The sequence below is a fragment of the Nycticebus coucang genome, chromosome 5 (genome assembly GCF_027406575.1).
Source record: "Nycticebus coucang isolate mNycCou1 chromosome 5, mNycCou1.pri, whole genome shotgun sequence".
NCBI lineage: Eukaryota > Metazoa > Chordata > Mammalia > Primates > Lorisidae > Nycticebus > Nycticebus coucang.
This window is the reverse complement of record NC_069784.1, coordinates 24442797-24464545: the sequence shown is the minus strand read 5'-3', so window position 1 is coordinate 24464545 and position 21749 is coordinate 24442797. Positions and strand designations below refer to the sequence as shown.

Genomic DNA, 21749 nt, shown 5'->3' with positions numbered 1-21749 from the left:
CACTGTTCAGGGATTAGATTCCAGGTTTACCACATCAGCTTGTCACATGCCCCTATTCTATAATGCTGTCAAGATCTTACAAAAGTGAGAAATATTGTCAAATTGCAGTTGTGCAGAAAGCAAGACATTATATCTTAGATTTCTCCATTTGTATCAAAACAAAGGAATGCAACTATTTTGACATGACTTATTATTCTTAGGACACTAAGTGGTCAGTTGCCGGTTACATTGTCCCCCACAATGCTACCAACATCATCTAGTATTTTAAGGGCTATTGTCAAACTTCCCAGAATCTACTCTTCAAAATTTACAATGTTTGCCCATTTCCCATTCCTTTGGCACTGCTTATATTTTCTAGTTTCTCTAATTTTTGAAAGTGGCTCTACTCAGGAATATATTTGATCCTAGCTATGTGAGCTCATCAAAATAGATTCAGTGTTTCTTAAATATTTTTTCACCTAAACTAACATAGGCTGAGTAACCCAAATCTGAAAATCCAAAATATGAAACTTTTGAGCACCAACAGAAGCTCAAAGGAAATGCTCACTGGAGCACTGCAAATTTTGGATTGTCATATTAGGGATGCTCAACTGGTAAGCATATGATGCAAATTATTCCAAAATCCAAAAACCATTAGAAATCCAAAACATTTCAGGTCTCAAGCACTTCAGATAAGGAATACTCAACCCGTACCCTCTTTAAAAGAAACTCCTTTGGGGCGGTGCCTGTGGCGCAAGGGAGTAGGGCGCTGGCCCCATATGCTGGAGGTGGCAGGTTCAAACCCAGCCCCGGCAAAAAAAAAATTTGGAAAAGAAAATCCTTTTCAATAAGCCTGGAGATCCTTCTTCTCTTGCTAATATTGTTATAAGAATGTTATCTTTCTCTAGCAACTACGATGTGGCTTCCTTGATTTTAGTTCAGACAGTAAAAGCCCTTTTCTTTGTTTTGAGATTTATTTCCTCCAAACCTGTGTTCATCTGAAGCTGTAACTGTTTTCTTGCTATATTCATTGTTTTGTGATTCCCTACTTCCAAGTTTGGCATTAATCTCTAAATTGTCATCTCAAGAATTCCAACCTCTTATTGTTCAGCATTACTTTGAGTTTCACGCCCTTTTTGGATTTCTAAAAATGTGCAGTCATAATTTCACATATGCCTTTTTAAAAAGGTGAACCTTTTGAAATTAGATTTCCTAAAGTCAAAGATAATGTAGTGCTAAATATGGCAAATGTTCTCTTTCCATGCTCTGAGAAATGCCAGGAACGCTTGGTGCCCTAACTGATGAGGAATCAAGCAGAAGCACAGGAAATGGCGGCCAGAGTGGAGGTTGGATCAGGATGTGCAGGCACAGACAGTTCTTATGGATGCAGAGGATAAGACAGTGCAACACAGCTACTGGAGACAAACTATAATGCTATTCTCAATTTAAATTCACTGTAAAGAAATGCTTAACATTCTTTTTCCTTTAGTAGAGCTTGAGAGAACCAAAAGTAGAATAAAATTTCCAAAACTGCTTTGCAAAAAAAGGGTTGTCCCCTTTATGGAACTGTTGTTTACTTTGTATTATCTAAGGTTTAGCATATTCAAGAAAAACATCATTCTTTCTCTCTGGTTCACCAACAATAACAGAAAACACACTACACACCTCAACTGGCCATGAAAAGATTGTTTTATTCCATGAAAATATTCTCAACAGAGAACACTATCTTAAACAAAGCATTTACCGTTAAGAAATCAACATGTGCACAAAGAGTAAAAATTACTGAAAAATTAAAATTTCTTTTGGATAATTCACATGTTCAAAATTTAAGGATGATTTAAGAACGATTTAAACTGTGCAAGTACAAATGTCTTTCCTATTTTAACAACCCAGGTTGCACTACTCCACATGAAGGAAATTGCCTCCTACGGAAGCAAGTCCTGCCTTTAGAAAAACAAACAGTAGCTTGAAAAGAACAGTTAGTCCTTACGAGAAAGCCCTAAACTTTGCCCTCTGTGGCAGTTGGCCAAAAAAGCATAAGCTCTTTAGGCTTTGTACAGAAGACAAACACAGCCAGATCACATTTCCTCCTCCTTGCTAACCTTTAAAATAAAAATAGCACTAGATTTAAAAACTACTTCATGTAGTCTGTCAGTATTGAATAATGTCACATTATATAAATAACCCTGTAACGAGATTCTATATCTAAACAATAGTTTACTAGCCTCGAAGGTAATATGCTATATGTCAGCTGTGTAACAGTGGTGTAATCTTATGAAGGCATTAACTTTTGCACAATTGTCATTTAGCTTTAGTATTACTGGTAGTATGATTCAAATAACACTGGGAAAAATTATTAAAGCAGTCACACAGCTTCTAAAATATTGCTTAAAATCCAATAATACACAAACCATTTCACGTTCTCTTTCTCCCCTCAAAACACTAAAGAACCAAATTAATGAAGCTTCAGTGGTACAAATAACTCCCCACCCCCACCCATTTCCCTGTTACAACATCACTAAGAAATTAGTTAAGATACAAGTCATTAACAGAACCACAAACGCGAGGCAAGACGATATGAGCAACAGGGCAGTGACAACAATTGTATTTACAAGTATAAACATACAGAAATTCCCATTTTACAAGTAAAAGTGCACATAGATCATTACAAAGTTACACTAAATTTTATCAGATTCAAACAAAAGCATCACTTGGAAACAGACTATCATTGTAATAATCAAATGAGATCTTCATAACCCCAAATAAAAAGACAATGGGGAGCGGTCCACAAAACTTCTCATAAAAACACTAAGTAAAATGGATTAGAACTTGTCTTCAGTTTGATGCACGAATTTGAAGATGCACCATTGTACGTGGTGGAGTTCTTACAGCCACCTACTGAGGCTATGTCGGTGCCGGTGCCGCAGTTAAAGGAGGTCGCACTGCGCTGACACATAAAGAAAGCCCTTGTGGGATACTGTAGTGGTAATGTTGGCAATCGACAGATTTAGGCACTCTACTTTAAGGCAGCATTTGAATGGAAGCAGCTGACTTTTGACAACAGTCCTTTGTCTTGAGGTGGTATCTTCTCTGTTTATTATGCCAGAATTTCAGTGCTGACTATAGGTTCTTCCCAGACTGAGATGCTCAAGGTGTATCACATTTCAAAGAGTTCTTTCAAATGGGCTGTAGGCTAGAGCAGAGATGTGTTCTTTTTTCTCATCATAAATACTTCAGGTTCACAGACTACTTCTTCATAATGCCAAAACTGGAATGTTTGCAGTGGGGAAGTTATAGCAGCATACACAAATACTAGGATGGAAACATTAGTGCTGGAGATGTTTGACAAAGTGATTTGCACTACAAATGTAAAACAAAACAAAGGCTTTGACAAGAACAGGGATTATAAAGACATGCCTGAAAAATCTAGCCCTATCACTCTAGACATGCAACAGGATGTTAAGCAAGCACAGAGGTGGCACAGGCAGACACTGACAAATGGCAAGGATCTAACAGACAATGTTCTAAAAGATAATTAAAACAGAGCAGGGATAGAGACAGTCCTGTTGGGACAGTCCTATGTAAGACAAATTTTATGATCATTCTTCATTCTTTACTGATTAGACATCAGTAAAATAAATGGAAAAAAGTCAGCCATTGTTGGCTGTTTTCTTTTGGGTGAATATGTGAACTAGGAATTTAAAAACTCATATACAACAATTTTTTAAAACAATGTATACAAATGCTAATGAAGTTAGTAAAAAATAATCATGTCTGCATGCACTCATGCAACTTGCTTCTCTCACTCTCTCTTTCGAGCCTGACAACTCTAATACCCTCCCCCCAAAAGCAGCTGCATGTAACCTCCTTCAACATCTTGCCCATTTCCTCAGAAACCCTCTTCAGGAACCTGCAGTCCAGGAGGAAAAAGAAAAGAACAATTACTGAAGACTTTTGGTAAGACCAAAAGGGGTGTTCAGTTTAAAGTGTCTGTCCCAAATTTCTCTAAAATCTTTTATAGTTACTGAAAACTCTAGAAAATTTTGAAATACGACTAAAATCTTACTGTTTCCTCACTTTACTTTCCCACACAACTAACTCAGGGTGTGATCACACAACTAGGGCTACATCATCCTTGATGGTACCGTGTTTGCAACAAACACTTGTTGAAATTAATTAGAAAAAATCATCTATCCTAATAACTGCTGATTCAACTAAAATAATGAAATACCCTTAAATGGTGGCAAAGATATCTTCTTCCAACCCAATTAGTCAAAAAAGTTGTTTCTCTTTTTAAAAAGTAAAATTTGGCAGCACTTCCTTTTCATTCAAAATTTCTTATCTTCAAATGTATATTTTCCCATATATAACCATGTATTTTCCTACAAATAATTGCTAAATGACATTTTGGAAGGAAGGTTGTACATTATTGAAAATTACCAGTAAACCTCAAAATATTTTCAGGTCTCAAAAAAAAAAAAAAAAAAAAAAAGCTTTTATTGACCTAATAGCTAGACCAGGTGATTTATTTTGTAGATCTCTTGATTAGCCTATTACTTAAATAGATTACGTGTTAGGTGTTTATTTTCTTCCTTTGGGAAACCAAAGTTAAAATAGAGAAGAAAATAAAAATATTATTTTACCCAATTATCCAACTATTATTTTCTTCCTAGAAATTGTAGTTATGAATTTCAACTCCTAGAACAACACTCTTTGGTAAGTTAGCTTTCCATAGCATTTCAGAGCAGTTTTACTTGTTTGAAATTCACTATAATCACTGTGTTTTCTGAATGAGAGGCAGAGGAACATACTATCTATGAATTCCTGCCCAATAAATCAAATTCTATTATTTGTAAGGCAGAAAAACACAAATCCTTCTTCACAAAGACTTAAGCAGGACATAAATCTAAAGGCATCAATTAAGCTTCACACCAGCACTACTCAAACGTAAAGTGCCACGAAAACAGTTCTTGTGGTACATTCACATCTCTTGCGTTACGCCTACACAGCTCACATAGTGAACAATAAATCTCAGATGCCCTTTATGTTTTCATATGTTTTCCAACCGGTTCAATGTGTTTACATTTTATATTATCATTCCTATGTCAAACATGGCACAAAGCTGTCTGGGTAGTTATATATAAGTTACTGCACCTTTACTGTTTTTCTCTAGAGTTACATCTATGTATGACGTGGGAACGTAGCCTTCTTCACCATTCTGTCTCCGAGCTCTTGTCCACCCATCACCTTTGTCCTCCTCAATAATGTACAGAACTTCACCTTCTTTCATTGCCAGAGTACCTTCATTATGTCCTAGATAAGAGTTTTCATAGCACAAGCATAATTTAAGTACAGCAATAATTTTAAATAAGAGTTAGAAGTACAACACACAAAATAACATGAAACCTTGCTAGATTTTAATATACTTGGAACCACAAGTCCACTGACTCTCATTAGCAACATCTCCATTATGCTTTGTAAGTCTACCCAACACTTTCATATTCATCTCCCATATGAGCATGTAAAACTGGATTAGTATCACCCCGCCCCCCAATAATAGATGAAGTAACTGAGCCACAGTAACATTGTGTGATATGACAGGGTATTCTAACTCCATTTCAAATTCCAACTCCTTTCTCAAATTTGAACAGTTTCCATCTAAAGAATTCATGAGGTATGGATCAGGAAAACAGTAACAAGACAGATAGAGGGTGGAAAGAAGGAACAAAAGAATACAGTTTGAAGAAAGAGCAAGAAAAAAGTAGAAGATTGACTCTGGTGATGGTAGAAGCATAATGGCCACAACGCTTAACCTTCCTTCAATCCCTCACCAGCCTCAGGACTCCCCTTTTTTCCCACCCCCAACCATACTTCCCAACCTGCTTAGCAGCAACAGTTTTCCCAACCGAATCTTCATTTACCATACACTGAATTTCCTCCCTAGTCTCTAGATTACATTACAGCAAGATCTTTATTATTATTATTATTATTACTATTATTTTGAGAGACAAGGGCTCTCTGCATTGTCCAGATTAGAACCTGGGCTTAAGCAATCCTCCACCTCAGTTTCTCAAGTATCTGGAACTATAGGAGTGAACTATTTCAAGATCTTAAATTTAATGTTTCCTCAGAATAAGGATAAACTAAAGACTTTACTCAATTTTAAAACCAACACAAAGAGGGGAGAAAGACTGTATATACTGTTTTACAGCCTTTTTTTTTTTTTTTTTTTAAATGAAAGTTTGCTCTTCTTTAGCTGAGGAAAGGGATTTTTCAGAATCTAAGAGAAGAAAAGGTAACTAAAAATCTACAGGAGAGGGGCTCAGTGCCTTACTCCCGTCACAGAGTGTACTCTCCAATGTTCAAGGGGGGAAGTTGGTAGTCAGCAGCTACCACATTCTCTCCCACTCTCCTCCAGAAAGGTGGCCTACAGAGTCAGGATAGGATGATGGCTATGGCTGTAACTATCTCTCAACGTGACTAAGCTGCAAGGAAGAACACGCAGTAACCTCTATCAGCCATCCACTTCCTGGGTTGGGCTACGGGTTCAAGCTGCTTTAACTTCGTTAAGTACATGTAAGCATTAGTAAGAACTCTGGGGAAAATTCTGTATGGACCAAAGTTGATAATTAAATAATAATCTGTATTAGGATGCTAATAACATGGGTAATTTTCTTTCAATTCATGTATGGAAGAAAAATTTCTATATTTATAATTCAGTTAAAACAAAAACATACATGGTAATGTACTGGGATTATAATTTTCTGACAATACTAAAGTGAGTGACTCAGATGTATTTAGACTTTGAGGAACCAACTCTATCAAATAAAATCTATTAAGAAAATCATACCATCAAAAGGATAGATAGCTTTGCAGTGTCCAATAGCAGGCAAGGGATCATCGTCCTCAAATTCATCATCAAACTCACTGTGGTGACCATGCTGTTGGGGTGGCCCACGGACTTCTTGGTTTGCATCATCAGTGTAACTTCCCTCAGGACTACAAAACATAAAATTATTGCTGATCAAGTATCATAAACATGAGAGCTCTACTGTATTGCCTATAGGTTGATCTCCTTAGAATCAATTCAGAAAATTAAATTTCAAAGACATGGTTCCAAATTACGCCCTACTTTCTTAGATGTTAAGTATATGAACTGTTTTTAATATAAAATGCTTCTTTGCTGAAATTCCCGAAATAAAAAAATTAAAAGAATACAACGTTCTAGGCAGATAGCAGTATTCAGTACATACATTCCACTACCTCTGGGTCTAGATAAAATGGAAAAATGTAGTAATCAATTCTCTTCCATCATAACAGATTCATCACCCCGTTTTTTGGCAAGAGAGCCCTAAAATTCTTTAGGGGACACACCCAGATTCATGTTCATTTCATAGGCTTCAGGTGGAGTTGTTTCTATCCTGGATCTGGAGGGGCCAGAGCACCACATGTGTATGGCTGGAGTGAACAGTTTGTAAGTAGTCCTGCAACCCAATCAGATACAAGAAATGCACAGAGACTTTTGCTTGGGACTATTTTAAGAGAAGCTCACTGGACTTTTCCACTGGACTTGAACCTGGAGAAATGTTTGCTTAGAGCTTTGAAAGATCACCATATAGAGCCTTAAAAGTGAACACAGTAGAGGGCAGAGCTGTGAGGTGGGAAAACAGCTGAGTCCTGAGGATATCATCTGAGTTCCTAGGTCAAGCTCTCCCTAAAATCAGCCAATGAAGCCCATTTTTAGTTTAAGCCAGTATGGATAAGTATTCAAAATGTCACTGAAAACCAAAAGATTCCTAACTAAAATAAGAAATAAAGTTAATTTCCAATTAATCATGTAATAAGCAAGTAACTTGGAAAATCATAAAAAAAATTTGATGTTTCTTAAAATTTTTTGAATCAAAGAGAATAAATGTTAATAATTTTGCTGAAGAATCAAATGACTAAGTAATATTTTAATAATGGAAAAATTTGTTAAGATTAGATTTAGCAGCACTTTCGGTAAGTCTGTAGGCCAAGTTCTGAAATAACACATGCCAGAGAAATTAGATCCTTTTAATCTGGGTTTTACCTAATAACAAAAACAGTTATTTGTGGATATCTCTTGCTATACTGAAGATATGCAGTCTTTCACGAGGCAGTGAATAAGGAAGAAAAGAGGAGAGGAGAGGAGAGGAAGGAACTAACATTTGTGAAGCACACACACCAGATATTTTACTGCTCAGTGCTTTATGTACGTTATTTCCTTTTTTACTAACAACCCCAAAAGATAGGTACTTTTACCTCCATTTTTTATTTCAGGAAACTGAAACTCGGGGAAAATTAAAATAGAACTTGCTCAAAGCTTTTACTTTGAGTAATATACAGTATTTAAATAGAAAACCAAGACTTGATACTAGACCTTTCAAATTCTTCTCTAAGGTGAATCCTAATTTGTAAACTTTTATTACTGGGAGTGGGGAAAAAGATCCATTACACCAAGGGGAAAATGTCACAAATGGTAGGAAAACTTAACAAAATGTCTTTCGGAAGCTCTAATCCAAATAAACCATTATTTTTTCCTTCACAAAACTTTGAGCAATTTGACAGCAAAATTGTTATTTGGCATAAGCTACCCAAACTCCATCTAAACTTTAAAAGAAGCTTCCCTATGCCTGAGGAGCTTATGTCCCCAGACTGTAGCTCCAAGAATTTTCCATGTTCCTAGCTCTGTCTCTGGATGCATGACAAACAAGAATTGAACCAGTAAGATGAAAATTCCTAATTCGCCTGCAAACATTGCTAAAGAAACAGAAAATTATTTAGGTTCAGAAGACTGAAGTTACTAAATTTGGGAGGAAAAAGAAGAATTGTATAAACTTCAGGACAAACAGTAAGAAAAGTTTCAGGGAAAAGAAGGAATACAAATAAAATGCAAAAAATGACCTTTCTCGTCCCTGTGTTACAAGATGATTTATGTCACTGCTATGTCTTCTGTCTCCTCTCCCACCTGTTTTGCCTTCAACTTCAGAGAGCCAAGCCTTAGGGAAAAAATAAGCAAACAACTGAGCTCAATATAGATGTTTAAAAGCTCATATGATATTCTACATTTAAAATGTGCTTAGAGTCTTTGTAGTTATGTAACTTTTAGAGATGGGAAACTTTTATTCCAACTTGGTCAACGATCAACTTTATAGCTGATTTAAAAGACATAAATATTTAGCTTTATATAAAGCTTTTAAATAAAAAACTTTAGTGAAGGATTAAAGATTATATACCACAATGACAGTATACTTTTAGATCATAAACCCTAAAATTAAATATAGACATTGGAAGATAATTCTAGCAACAACCAATCGTTATGAAGTTTATAAAAATAACTTATCTCAGACAACTGCTGAATAATAAATCTACCTCATTCTTGTGGATTTCCATTCGTAGGCGGTCAATGTTATTCATGGTCTCTGCTAATTTAGGCTGCAAACTCCCTGGATCTCCCATTTGTGGATTTTTCTCATATACATCTTTCATTTTGTTGAGTGCATCTCTGAAAGGGAAGGAAACCACAGAATTAAATATTCATTTTATATCCTTCCAGGTAAGAATTTTGACTCTGGGTACTTGCTTAATCTTACGAAGAGTCATATCTCTGTAAATTTAGTCTAACAATACCTGGTTAAAGAAAATTTGCATAAAGCTGCTAATAAGCACAGTATTAGTAATTTATTGAGATAATCTTTAAAATACTCAGTATATGAAAAAAGTAACAGATTTCATTTCTCACTTCTTGCTTTCTAAACAAGAAAATTATTTCATATATATGAGGGCTGTCCGGAAAGTATCCAGCCATGTAATATGAAAGACAGACTTGAGAGGCTGGACAGATTTAACCAAGGGCTGGAAGAATATTCCTCAATATTCTTAAACTCATCAACATCTCAAATTGAACTCATTCTATTCCCATCCAGCCCCACTATTCCACCAGTGTTTCTTAACAAAGCTCACAGAGCATCATCGTCTTCCCACTCATCGATGCTAGAAATAGGAATGGCAGCTTTAACTTCCCCCTCCCTCTACATTCAGTCACATGCCAATTCCTTTTAGACTACCGCCTCTCCTATGACAATAGGTTATGTCTCAATCAGCTCCCCCTAGCTCTAACATCTGATCCTACTGACTATGCTTTAAACACTCTTTCCCTTCTTGACCTCCTGGAGGTTAGATTTTCTTTTTCCTCCTTTTCACCTCTGCTTGCTCACAATCTCCCTCACTTGCTCCTTTCTTGTTCTTTAACCTTTGAATGCACGTTACATAAAATGACAAAAAGGTCTCTTCTGATCTTATCCTACACTGAGCATGATCTCCTACTGTCTGAATATCACCTATCTCAGATGATTCTCAAATGCCTAGCTCCAGTCCTCTTTCTCTCCCAAGTTCTAGATTTATATTTCCAAACCAAATTGGACCCTTCCAGTATGGATTTTTCACATATTTAAAATATCAGCACAAACAAAATCCTTATTTTTGTCCCACATTCATTTTTTCTTACTGTTTCAGTGAAGTCTATAGCTACTCTCCTGAGCTTCGAGTCTTTTTTTCTTTTAAACCTCCTTCATTTTTCTCTTCTCAGGTATCTAATCAGGCAAAAAGACTAACCTACTCTGCTTTGAAGTGACTTTTATCTATTTCTCCTTTCTGGTCTCTGGTCTTTTATTCCATTTGACCATGCCTTAATTTAGGCCCTCAATATCTTTCACCTAGATAGTTATAAAGTCCTCTTACTAGTCTAACTGAGGTAAACAAGGTGATACTCTGGCCTTCATGTTCGCTCTCTCATATTCTGAACAAAACTGTCTCTTTATAATCTAGTTTTTTGAATTTTTGTATTTTCTATGGGTCATCTTGGTGCTTAAAATAGCCCCTAAGCACAGTACTGAATTGTGCTTTCTAGTGTTCCCAACAAAAGGCTGTAAATGTTATTTGTGGAGAATACATGTGTTAGATAAGCTTTGTTCAAACATTTGTTACAGTGCTATGGGCAGAGTTCAAAATTAACAAATCAACAATATAAATTAAATAAGGTACGTTTAAACAAAACACACATAAAACAAGATTCTATACTGATCAGTTGATGAAAACATTGTGACAGTGGCTACTTAGAGCCTAAATCTGTATTTCCCCTATGAGAATGATCCGTCACAGTGATTTTACATTACATAGTACTGTTAATAAGAAGACTCAACTGTATTGTAATATGTCATCTACGATTAAGCACCACATCACACCTGATACACAACTCTTAACATCAAAACTTCAAACTCACATGTTAAAATATTAAGTCCAATTTTATCTTCAGTGTGGATTAAGTCACTGATCCATTATAATAACTCTTTATTCTTTTTGGAGGGGAAGGGGAACAGGGTTAGAGTGCCATGGCATCAGACTAGGTCATAGCAACCTCAAACTCCTAGGCTCAAGCAATCCTCCTGCCTCTACCTCCCAAGTAGCTGGGACTATGAGCCACCACATCTGGTTAATTTTTCCTTTTTTTTTTTTTTTTGAGACAGAGTCTGATTTTGTTGCCCTCAGTAGAGTGCCATGGCATCACAGCTCATAGCAACCGCCAGCTCTTGGGCTTAGGCAATTCTCTTGCCTCAGCCTCCCGAGTAGCTGGGACTACAGGCGCCCACCACAACACCCGGCTATTTTTTTGTTGCATTTTGGCGGGGGCCAGGTTTGAACCCACCACCCTCAGTATATGGGGCCAGTGCCCTACTCACTGAACCACAGGCACTACCCTAATTTTTCCATCTTATTTTTTAAGTACAGATGGGGTCTAACTTTGCTCATGCTGGTCTTGAACTCCTGACCTCAAGTGATCCTCCCTCTTCGGTCTCCCAGAGTGCTCAGATTACAGGTGTGAGCTACCATGCCCCAATAATAACTCTCTATTCATCATAACTAACTCTTCTGTGTCTATTTTAAAAATGATGTAAAGGAAACTTTTTTCAAAAATTAAAGAAAAATTAAAGCTATTCAAAAACAAATATGAAGCTATAAATAATCGGGCACTATTTGCCAACATGTTTGACTACAAACAAAATAATTATAGCCTCGGGTATCTATTGAACTCAATTTATATATATGAAGCAAAAGGAAAATATGCTTAGAAGTGGTTAGCCTTGGTGAAATTACTCTTTTCTTTTTAATTTTAATTTTTAATAGAGTCAGGGTCTTATTATGTTGTCTAGGCTAATCTCAAACCCCTGGATTCAAGCCTCAAGACTCGTCCTCCCAAAATGCTGAGATTATAGGCATAAGCTACCATACCCAGTCAGAAACTACTCTTGATAATGAATCATCATGCAATTTTTTTAATTTATGGAAATCATCAATGTACGTATACTAAAAATCTACAGTCAAAGAAACTCTCTATGACATGGCTATCATAAAATTTTCCAGTTTTAAGAGTGTATTTTTCTCTCAAAAGATATTTCAATTAGGATACATGATTTTTAAACTTTCTATACATCACATTTTAAATGCACCATTCAAAGTAAAAGCAGAAATAAATAATGATACAGAAGACTTAAAAGAAAAATACTTTTGGTCGGATTCCTTTTGTAGTTCTCTGTTAAGTTCATCAATGCGCTGCTGTAATTTTTTACGTCTCTGTTCTGGTGGCAGATGACTGAAATCTTCTAGTGCTGGGCCCTGAAAAGAGATCCAAATCATTATACAAGACATTTTTGGGAAATTTTATTTTCAAACTGTACCTGCCATAAAGTGAGAATATATACCAAGTTTAATTTCAAATTTGCCTCAAGCAACCCCTTTAAGAAAAAGAAATATACACAGATGTGTTTATGTGTATATATATTAATAAAAACAACTGTTGAAAGAGCTCACATTTCAATCATTTTATAAAAACATGAAACAAACCAGGTAAAAATATCACCAGATACAGATAATTGGTAATGACCAGTACCACATTACTTTCCAGTCTTAGCAGAGTAAAAATGAATACATATAAAGCTTCTTACAGCAACAACAAAATGGAAACACATAACATTTCTTGTCTATACAAATTATTGTTTTATATAAAACATACTATCACATTCCCAAATCAAACTCATTGCCATGATATTCAGAATGTTACAAATGCTCAAACTAAAAATAGGAACATAACTGGGTTAAATAAGCAACTTACCTTATACAAACAATTTAATTAATGAAATAGACTTTATATAGACAATATATATAGTCTTTGAATTAGTACATTTATTAAATCATTCCTCAGAATCAAAAAAGTACCTGATCATTAAAAATCAAAAGCTTAAACTATCCACTTATTGGAAATTATATTTCAACAAGTGTGTGTGTGTGTGTGTGTATGTATATATATATATATATATTTTTTTTTTTTTTTTTTTGAGACAGAGTCTCACTTTATCGCCCTTTGTAGAGTGCCGTGATGACACAGCTCACAGCAACCTCAAACTCTTAGGCTTAAACGAATCTCTTGCCTCAGCCTCCCAAGTAGCTGGGACTACAGGCGCCCACCACAACGCCCGGCTATTTTGTTGTTGTTATTGTAGATGTCATTGTTGTTTAGCAGGCCCAGGCCAGATTCAAACCTACCAGCCGCAGTGTATGTGGCTGATACCCTAACCACTGAGCGATGGGTGCCAAGCCAACAAGTATATTTTTAATTGAAATTTTTCCTGTTCTGTAAATTACAAGTATAAATTCTACTTCTTTTGTAAAACCAAATGACATACCTCTGTTATTCCTGAAAGATTTAATCTTTCTTTAAAACAGATGCTTGGTTTTTGAAATATTTTTAATGCTTTGATAATCAAGAAACTCTGCAATTTTAGAAAAAGTGCTAATATTTAGATGCTAATTTCTGATTCAAATGGTATCTTTTTCTTCTTAAATGTTAACCACTGTTACTTTAGCTACGTTATTAGAGATTACAAAAGAATCAGCATCAGCAGCTGTTGAATCCATTTAATATAAACCTACATTTACTTGTCTTTACTCTAAAAACTGACAATGCCTATCATTCATTTTTCTTTTCAAAATGGTTATTTTAATAATATGAACATGATACAATTTTTTTAAGTCATGGTAAAATGAGCTCTCCAAACAAATGCATTCTTGCTCTTTAGGAATTTATGCCTATAACCATATGCTAAACAGCTTATTTCACTATCTATAGGAATGCTTCACTTACTTAAAAAAAGAGAAAACTCACTTTTAGGATGAGCCATGATCAAATGCAGCATTTAGTTATAACAATAACAGAATCCCCAGAATCTTTCCCCAGTGGTCTGCACATTATGGACATTCAACAAGATTGCCTACAAAAAGTAGGGCGTCCTAAGTGGCTTCTGTTTTTACTTCTGTCTGTCACCAGAAACAAGGCCAATTGCCCAAATCTGACCTAAATAAATCAATGCCAAAATTTCCTATATGAAATTCCACTGGCTAATTCTCAATATGAATTGTCAGATTTAATCTAAACTGGAGTGCAGGTTTTGAAAATGTGTTATCTACCAAAGGTAAATTTTCTATTTATATTTTTAAAAATATTTCTAAAAATCTTGAAAATAACTTAATGAACTAAAGAAATACATTTCAACGCAGTGTGGGGTTTTTTGTAGCACACTCACAATTACCTAAATGTACATGTGCCAGAATTCCACTTATCCCTAATCAAAATTTGTTCTCAAATTTATTAACAACAAATACCTAAGCACTTGAAATTCTAACATCCCATTTGACAGTAGAACCTATTCCCAGAACACGAGAACAAAACCCATTCTATTTCCTATGGATGTTAATAAGTCTTTTGAGGCATTTTACAACCTCTCTTACTTGAAATGAATTTATAAAAGGCCGATTGCAACAGGCTAAAAGAAAGTGGTCTATTTTCCAAAAGCTATTTTGTATAGCTTATATAATAATATATGGCTAGTTCATAATGTAGCTCCATTAATTATTTGAAATAAATGAACAAAGGAACATCACACACACACACACACACACACTCTCTCACACAATTTAGATTATTTGTTCTTTTATTTCCTTTCAATAGTAAAGAAGAAAAGAGAGCACTAATTCCATAATGACACTAAAAGAAAAGTTCTCTTTCTTTTAGGAAAAATCTAATGATTCTTGTGATAAGCAACAAATCAAATTTATACAATCTTTTCTAAGGGTGTAAAAAATAATTTTTGCTAAATTTTCTTCTGTATAAAAATGAAATTTTGGTCTACAATGTAATTTTAAAAATAATGTTTAATCATAATTTTGTATTCCCCTGTAACATGACAAGGACTCCATCCAAGAACATTTAAGAACTTAATAGGCTGATGACAGTTAACCACATTATTTTCTCATCTTACAACATTGAGAAGTACCACTATATGTGCTGGACTATGGATTAAATTATAAAAGAAAAAACACACACAAGGCGAAAAGGTGAGATGTACTTTATCACTTGTTTTGAATTAAACAAAACAATGTTTTGAGATTACTTAATGTTTGCACAGTATATAGATCAGCACATAACGCTTACCATCTTCACCGACCACTGAATAGTTCAATGGAAAACAGAAAGAAATGGTAAATTATTCGCATGAAACCATAATACAGAAGATGCAATAACCTATATGTTTCTATAATAGTAAAAGAAATCATACACATTTTAAAATCCAAACAATTATGCCCCCAAAACAATTCTAAGCACATTTTAGGAAAGTAAACTACTTGCCAAAAAAGCAGACATAGATGATAATGGGCAGATATTTTCTAAGATTAAAACTCAAAAGTAAATAGTGATCATTCTATCAGTAATCATGCATTTTCTTTTAAAGAGAATTTTAATATAAGTGGATTTTATTTATGTAGCTCTTCATTCTCAAAACACTAATATTTGAAAAGCTGAATATAAAAAATTCTTATTTAAAAGAAATATCAAAAAATGGATTGCTCCTCCCAATGCATTAAAGGAAACACAATTATCTGAATTTGTGTAGTTCAAAATACTGTTTTGAATTTAAATATATCACAATTAAATATATCAGAATAATAACTAAGGGGGTAACATTTTTACTTCAGTTTTTTTAACATACAGATACATTAAAAACACATTATCAAAGTAATGCGTTAGACAGATTCAAGTTTCTCGTATGTATTTCCTATATAAATACCATATACGCACACATACACACACACATACATCCATGTGTCCTATATTCTGTGGGTTAGTAGAATTCTGCAACTGGCATGGCATCCATCTAGCATCCCAACTAAACACACGCACAGTGACCCAGAATATGCAACACTTTACAAAATTAATCTTCACATTCATTGCAATTAGTTAACTACTTCCAAAAAAAAAAAAAAATAGTCTCACTATGCCACCCTTGGTAGAATGCCATGGCATTGCAGCTCACAGCAATCTCCAACTCTTGGGCTTAAGTGATTCTCTTGCCTCAGCCTCCCAAGTAGCTGGGACTACAGGTGCTCGCCACAACACCCGGCTATTTTTTAGTTGCAGTTGTCATTGCTGTTTGCTAGCCCAGGCCAGGATCGAACTCGTCAGCCTCAGTGTGTGGCTGGCGCCCTACTCACTGACCTACGGGCGCCAAGCCAACTTCTAAAATTTTTATTTTTCCCTGTTTTCTAAATCATGATGTTTTGAGAAATGCTGGTGGGGAGATATCAGGTAGAATTTCATATAAAAATATGAATTAAATTTTAATAAATATCTGACAAAAATATCTACCCCTTATCTCTTTATGAGTTGGTCATATATATTAATGGTTATGACAAGAAAGGATGACATTTGCTATCCATTAACTTTTCAAATTAAGCTTAACATTCTTTAGACTATCAGTAGTTTCAAAAAACTAAAGCTATAACTTATTTGCTCTTGGTAAGGAAATAACAAGGTTTAAGTTAAAGAAAGATATTCCATTCTTTAAATGTTATTAAACGATATTATATACAGGACAAGGAACAAAATATTTAAAGTATTTAAATTTGACTTATATTTTATGATAATTTTTACCAGCAAAATTTCTAAGTGATGCAAATAATTTTATAATTTCTATATTAGTATCTTTTAGAGAAAAATTTTAAGATAACTATAACTAAAATATCAAATGTTTAGTTTTTGGTTAACCTAGTTTTACTATAAATCATCAATTAGAAAATAAATTTACAGCTCATTAACCTTAGATTTTAGGATATACAAAGTATAAGTTCTTGGTAAAAGATAGTAGAAATATATTCTGTGTACTTTTGAAAGTAATTATATTCGCAACAGAAGTTCCTTACTCTTTCTTTTTTTTTTTTTTTGTAGAGACAGAGTCTCACTGTACCGCCCTTGGGTAGAGTGCCGTGGCGTCACACGGCTCACAGCAACCTCTTAACTCTTGGGCTTACGCGATTCTCTTGCCTCAGCCTCCCGAGCAGCTGGGACTACAGGCGCCCGCCACAACGCCCGGCTATTTTTTGGTTGCAGTTTGGCCGGGGCCGGGTTTGAACCCGCCACCCTCGGCATATGGGGCTGGCACCCTACTCACTGAGCCACAGGCGCCGCCCTACTCTTTCTTATAGTTATCACATGCCTACAAACTAGAAAATTTTACATACTCACTATAGTTAATAAATATAAAAGAGAGCTAAAAAGAAAATCAGTTAGGCAATTAAAACTACTAAGTGCATTTCATTTTAAGATAGGCCAAATTTCTGTATTATTTTTTTTTTTTTGTAGAGACAGAGTTTCACTTTATGGCCCTTGGTAGAGTGCTATGGCATCACACAACTCACAGCAACCTCCACCTCCTGGGCTTAAGCGATTCTCTTGCCTCAGCCTCCTGAGTAGCTGGGACTACAGGCGCCCGCCACAACGCCCGGCTATTTTTTAGTTGCAGTTCAGCCGGGGCCGGGTTTGAACCCGCCACCCTTGGTATATGGGGCCAGTGCCTCACTGACTGAGCCACAGGCGCCGCCCGATAGGCCAAATTTCTATGAGAACTGTGGTCTGGAGAGAGAAAAGCTTAGAAAAATGACTCTTGGAAGTCTATAAAGTCGTGATTAATTTAGACAGAAAACATGGGAGTCATTGCTACATAAATTCATTAGTTAAAAAAAAAATATTCAGTAAGCCTCAAATAAAGTGTTATAGAGTAAAAATTATTAGTGTGTGTATTAAATAGTTTAGTTTGGGTGTATGCCAAATTTCCATTAACCATGTGCACTTGATGTCTCAGAAGGAAGTAAGAGACACTTGTCACCTCAGAAAAAGTCAAAAGAAGTTTCTGAACTGCATGGTACAACTTAATGGACTGAAAACCCACAGGAACCCATATAAAAAATACACAAACTTGTTTATTAAAGATTATCTTCTTTCTGAATTTTTCTATATTGAAAAAATTCTTAACTGGAAGGTAATTTCAAAATATTATCCAGTGAACTACCAAATGCTAATCAAAACAGAAAGAAATTTCTCAACCCCGAAGTTGCAAGATAACTTTCCTGCTGCTCTATCCTCCAAACCCAGTTGGTTTATTTGTCATAGTTTCTATCTTGCACAATGCTTATTCTTTAGAGTGGTAACTAAAAATAAAATTGAAGGGAATTTCTGTCTTATAAAGTTAGGTCCATGTGGGGTGATGCCTATGGCTCAAGGAGTAGGACGCCGGCCCCATATACAGGAGGTGGCGGGTTCAAACCCAGCCCCGGCCAAAAACTGCAACAAAAACAAAAAAAATTAGGTCCATGTAAAAGTAACATATGAATATTTAAAATGTAAAATTAAAGCAATTTGTGAAAAACAAATAATGATCAAGCAAATAGTTTTAAGTTTTACACTTGTAAAGTTTTTCCCCTAAATTTACCCAATAGGAATAAAGGTATCACATATTTTATGCTTTTCTCTCCAGGGCTCACAGTTTCAACTGCCTAAGTCTTTTGTAAAAAAGGCTTTCTTCATATTTCTATGACTATATTATGTACAGTACTTTAGGCTTCATAGACTCAATATGCAGGATATGCAAAAGACTGCAAAAATGGCTACTAAATAGTAATTTCTCTTTATTTATGCAATGACATGATATTTGGTCTAAAAATCATGATATGTGGTCTAAATCTCCCTAGGGAAGCAACATGGGAATTAACTCCACCCTTGTAATTCAGGCAATAGAAATCACAAATATGATTTCTTAAAGTCTTTCAAATAAGTGCTAAGGGGTTTATAAAATGATTATAGGCATGCCTGTGGGTCTAACAGACTTGCCCACAGGGGCTTTTCAAAATGTAATTAATCATCCGCAAGCAAAATTAGGCAAGGTTCACATCACTGGAGAAAAAAAAGACAAAGACTAGAACATTTTTGCTATATCACTGACATCAATTAAGTTTATTTTATGTATATAAATAATGTAATATTGCCCTAAACTAGTATCTCTTGCTCTACAGGAAGCCAAAATGCAATTTGAAGACAGAAAAGACTACAGAAAGAAAGAAAAACAAAGAAGGGAGGAAAAGGAAGGAAAAGAAAAGGAAAGAAAAGGAAATGAGGAAAAGAAGGGAAAGGACAAAGAAAGAATCCCAACTTAGCATCATTACTGTTAATTAGACTTCTTATAACACTGACAGACTGATTTCTCAACTAAGAGTTAGCACACACTTTTAAAATCAAATTTACAAGTTTTTCATACGTTCAAACAAATCTTATAAATAAATCTAAATTATAGGCTATGAATATTAGAAGCACACCCTCAGCCAGGCACAGTGAGTGGTTCAAGCCCATAATCCCAGCACTTTGGGAGGCCAAGGAAGGGGGATCATTTAAGCCAGCTGGGCGACAAAGCAAGACCGTGCCTATAAAAACAATTTTTTAGAAGATTAGCCAGGTGTGGTGAAGCACACCTATAGTACTGGCTACTCGGGAGGCTTAGATGGGAGGATCACTTGAGCTCAGGAGTTCAAGGATGCAATTAACTATGATCACACCACTGCACTACAATCTGGGCAACAGAGCAAAGCTCTTCTCTTAAAAAAAAAAAAAAAAAATCCTCAAAATCAAACTTACCCTCACAAACATAAGGAAATAACACTAATTTATTTATCAGTAGTATAATAGTTGTTGCTAACAAAGTTTAGTATTTTCTATTTACTATTCTATAAATTTTCATTTGCAGCATATTCTCAGGAATGAGTAAACGCCAAAGGCTAGCCAATTTAAAAAAAAAGAAAGGGAAAATTCTGATAAAATATAGCTTTTCTTTAGTTTAAGAACACAAATTACATATAAATATTACTCAGTAATATCTAATTTTTATATGCTTTACAACTTATAAAATACTTTCTAATATATACTTTTATTTGATTTACATGCCTATCTTTAATTTTCTACATTAAACATGCCTGTCTTTAATTTTTTAAGTATTAGAAATTGTGCTTCACCCTTCTAAAAGTTAAACAGGGCAATTAAAATTGAGCTTGACATTTTACTGTCAATAAGATAATACTTTACAAAATTGACAAGTGAAGTCAGCTTTAGTGACAAATTATTACAAAAATAACTCCAGTGACAAATTACTGAAAGTCTTAAAAATGTAAATACATTACAAGACAATGGTGAACATATGATTTCACATAAACAAAAAAAAATTGCTAAAATATGATTGTACCCAGCACCCTCTTTATAATACCATTCTTTTATGGTTGAGCATGTCAAATGTTATAAAGAGGAGTTGTTTTTAACTTGAGGGCAGCTATACTTAATTCTGTGGTGTTTTAAACTACATATTTAGGAGAGAGCCTTATAATGAGGGTGGAGAGTATTAAAAGCCACACTACACACACAATAGGCCATCATGCATTTTAACCCATTATTAAACTTACCCCTCTTTTGAGGCTTCTGAAAGAAGGAATTCTGGGCTTCCCTGTTTTTATTTCATTCATACAATAATGCACGGGCTCAATGGAGAATGTGAGAAACTGGGACCCATTAGGAGTACTGGATGTGAATAAACTAGTAGGGGTTAAGGGTGGGGACTGTGGCTAATATGGAAATAAAGAAAGGAATCAATAAGCCAAATGTGCATAGTTTTTTCCTAAACGAAAATTATATTTTTGGCAACATACTTTTCACAAAATATATCTCAAAGTTTTCTATAAAAATATAAGAAATTAAACATAGTTTTGCCAAACACTATCATTTTTAAAATCAAATTTACTTTTTAAAATGTACCATTTCACTTGATCACTTTTTTATAAACTGATAGATTATTGAAAATAGAGTACATAAATTATAGAGAAAGCAATATGATATAAATAAAAAAATTCTCTTCTGATTTCTAGAATATTAGCACCACCATGGATTCCTAGTTATTTTATTCGAAATGTTCTCGTCAAGAGATAAAAGACAGCAGCTACAGCTAGAGTTATCTACATAGGTCATGTCCTACATAAAATACAAAAATCATATCTGATGATTATCAAAGATAGGCAAAAAATCTTCACTGCATTCGTAGCTCTCCTCTCAGACTTTCTACTTCATCCTTAGTTCACCTCTTTTCTTTTTATTAAAATTTCCGTAATCCCAAGCTCTTCTAGCTACTCTAATCTGACTAAAAAAGGTCTCACCTCTCAACTTCTTGACTGGACAGTATTATTTTTAATATGAATAAAGCATGAGTTAACTTACAGTTGTGCTTTTAAAGATGCTTATAGGTAAATTATCATTTCAGTTAAATTTTAACTTT

General features: G+C 34.8%; 1 protein-coding gene across 4 annotated transcripts in view; it reads right to left on the bottom strand.

Moving 5' to 3' along the window:
* Positions 1-1647: 1647 nt before the first annotated feature.
* Positions 1648-21749, bottom strand: part of FNBP1L (formin binding protein 1 like) — a 94974-nt gene continuing 74872 nt past the window's right edge. Inside the window, exons 10-17 of one of the 4 annotated variants that reach the window (XM_053590303.1) lie at positions 20887-21045; positions 15545-15559; positions 12563-12672; positions 9373-9505; positions 8905-8999; positions 6830-6978; positions 5134-5292; positions 1648-3889 (exon numbers count right to left, since the gene is read on the bottom strand). In XM_053590303.1, the coding sequence (XP_053446278.1) occupies positions 3882-3889; positions 5134-5292; positions 6830-6978; positions 8905-8999; positions 9373-9505; positions 12563-12672; positions 15545-15559; positions 20887-21045 (828 nt within the window). In that variant the 3' untranslated portion in view covers positions 1648-3881. Of the gene's footprint in view, positions 5293-6829; positions 6979-8904; positions 9000-9372; positions 9506-12562; positions 12673-15544; positions 15560-20886; positions 21046-21749 lie in introns of all 4 variants that reach the window. The other 3 variants (XM_053590301.1, XM_053590305.1, XM_053590304.1) reach the window with 3 other exon arrangements.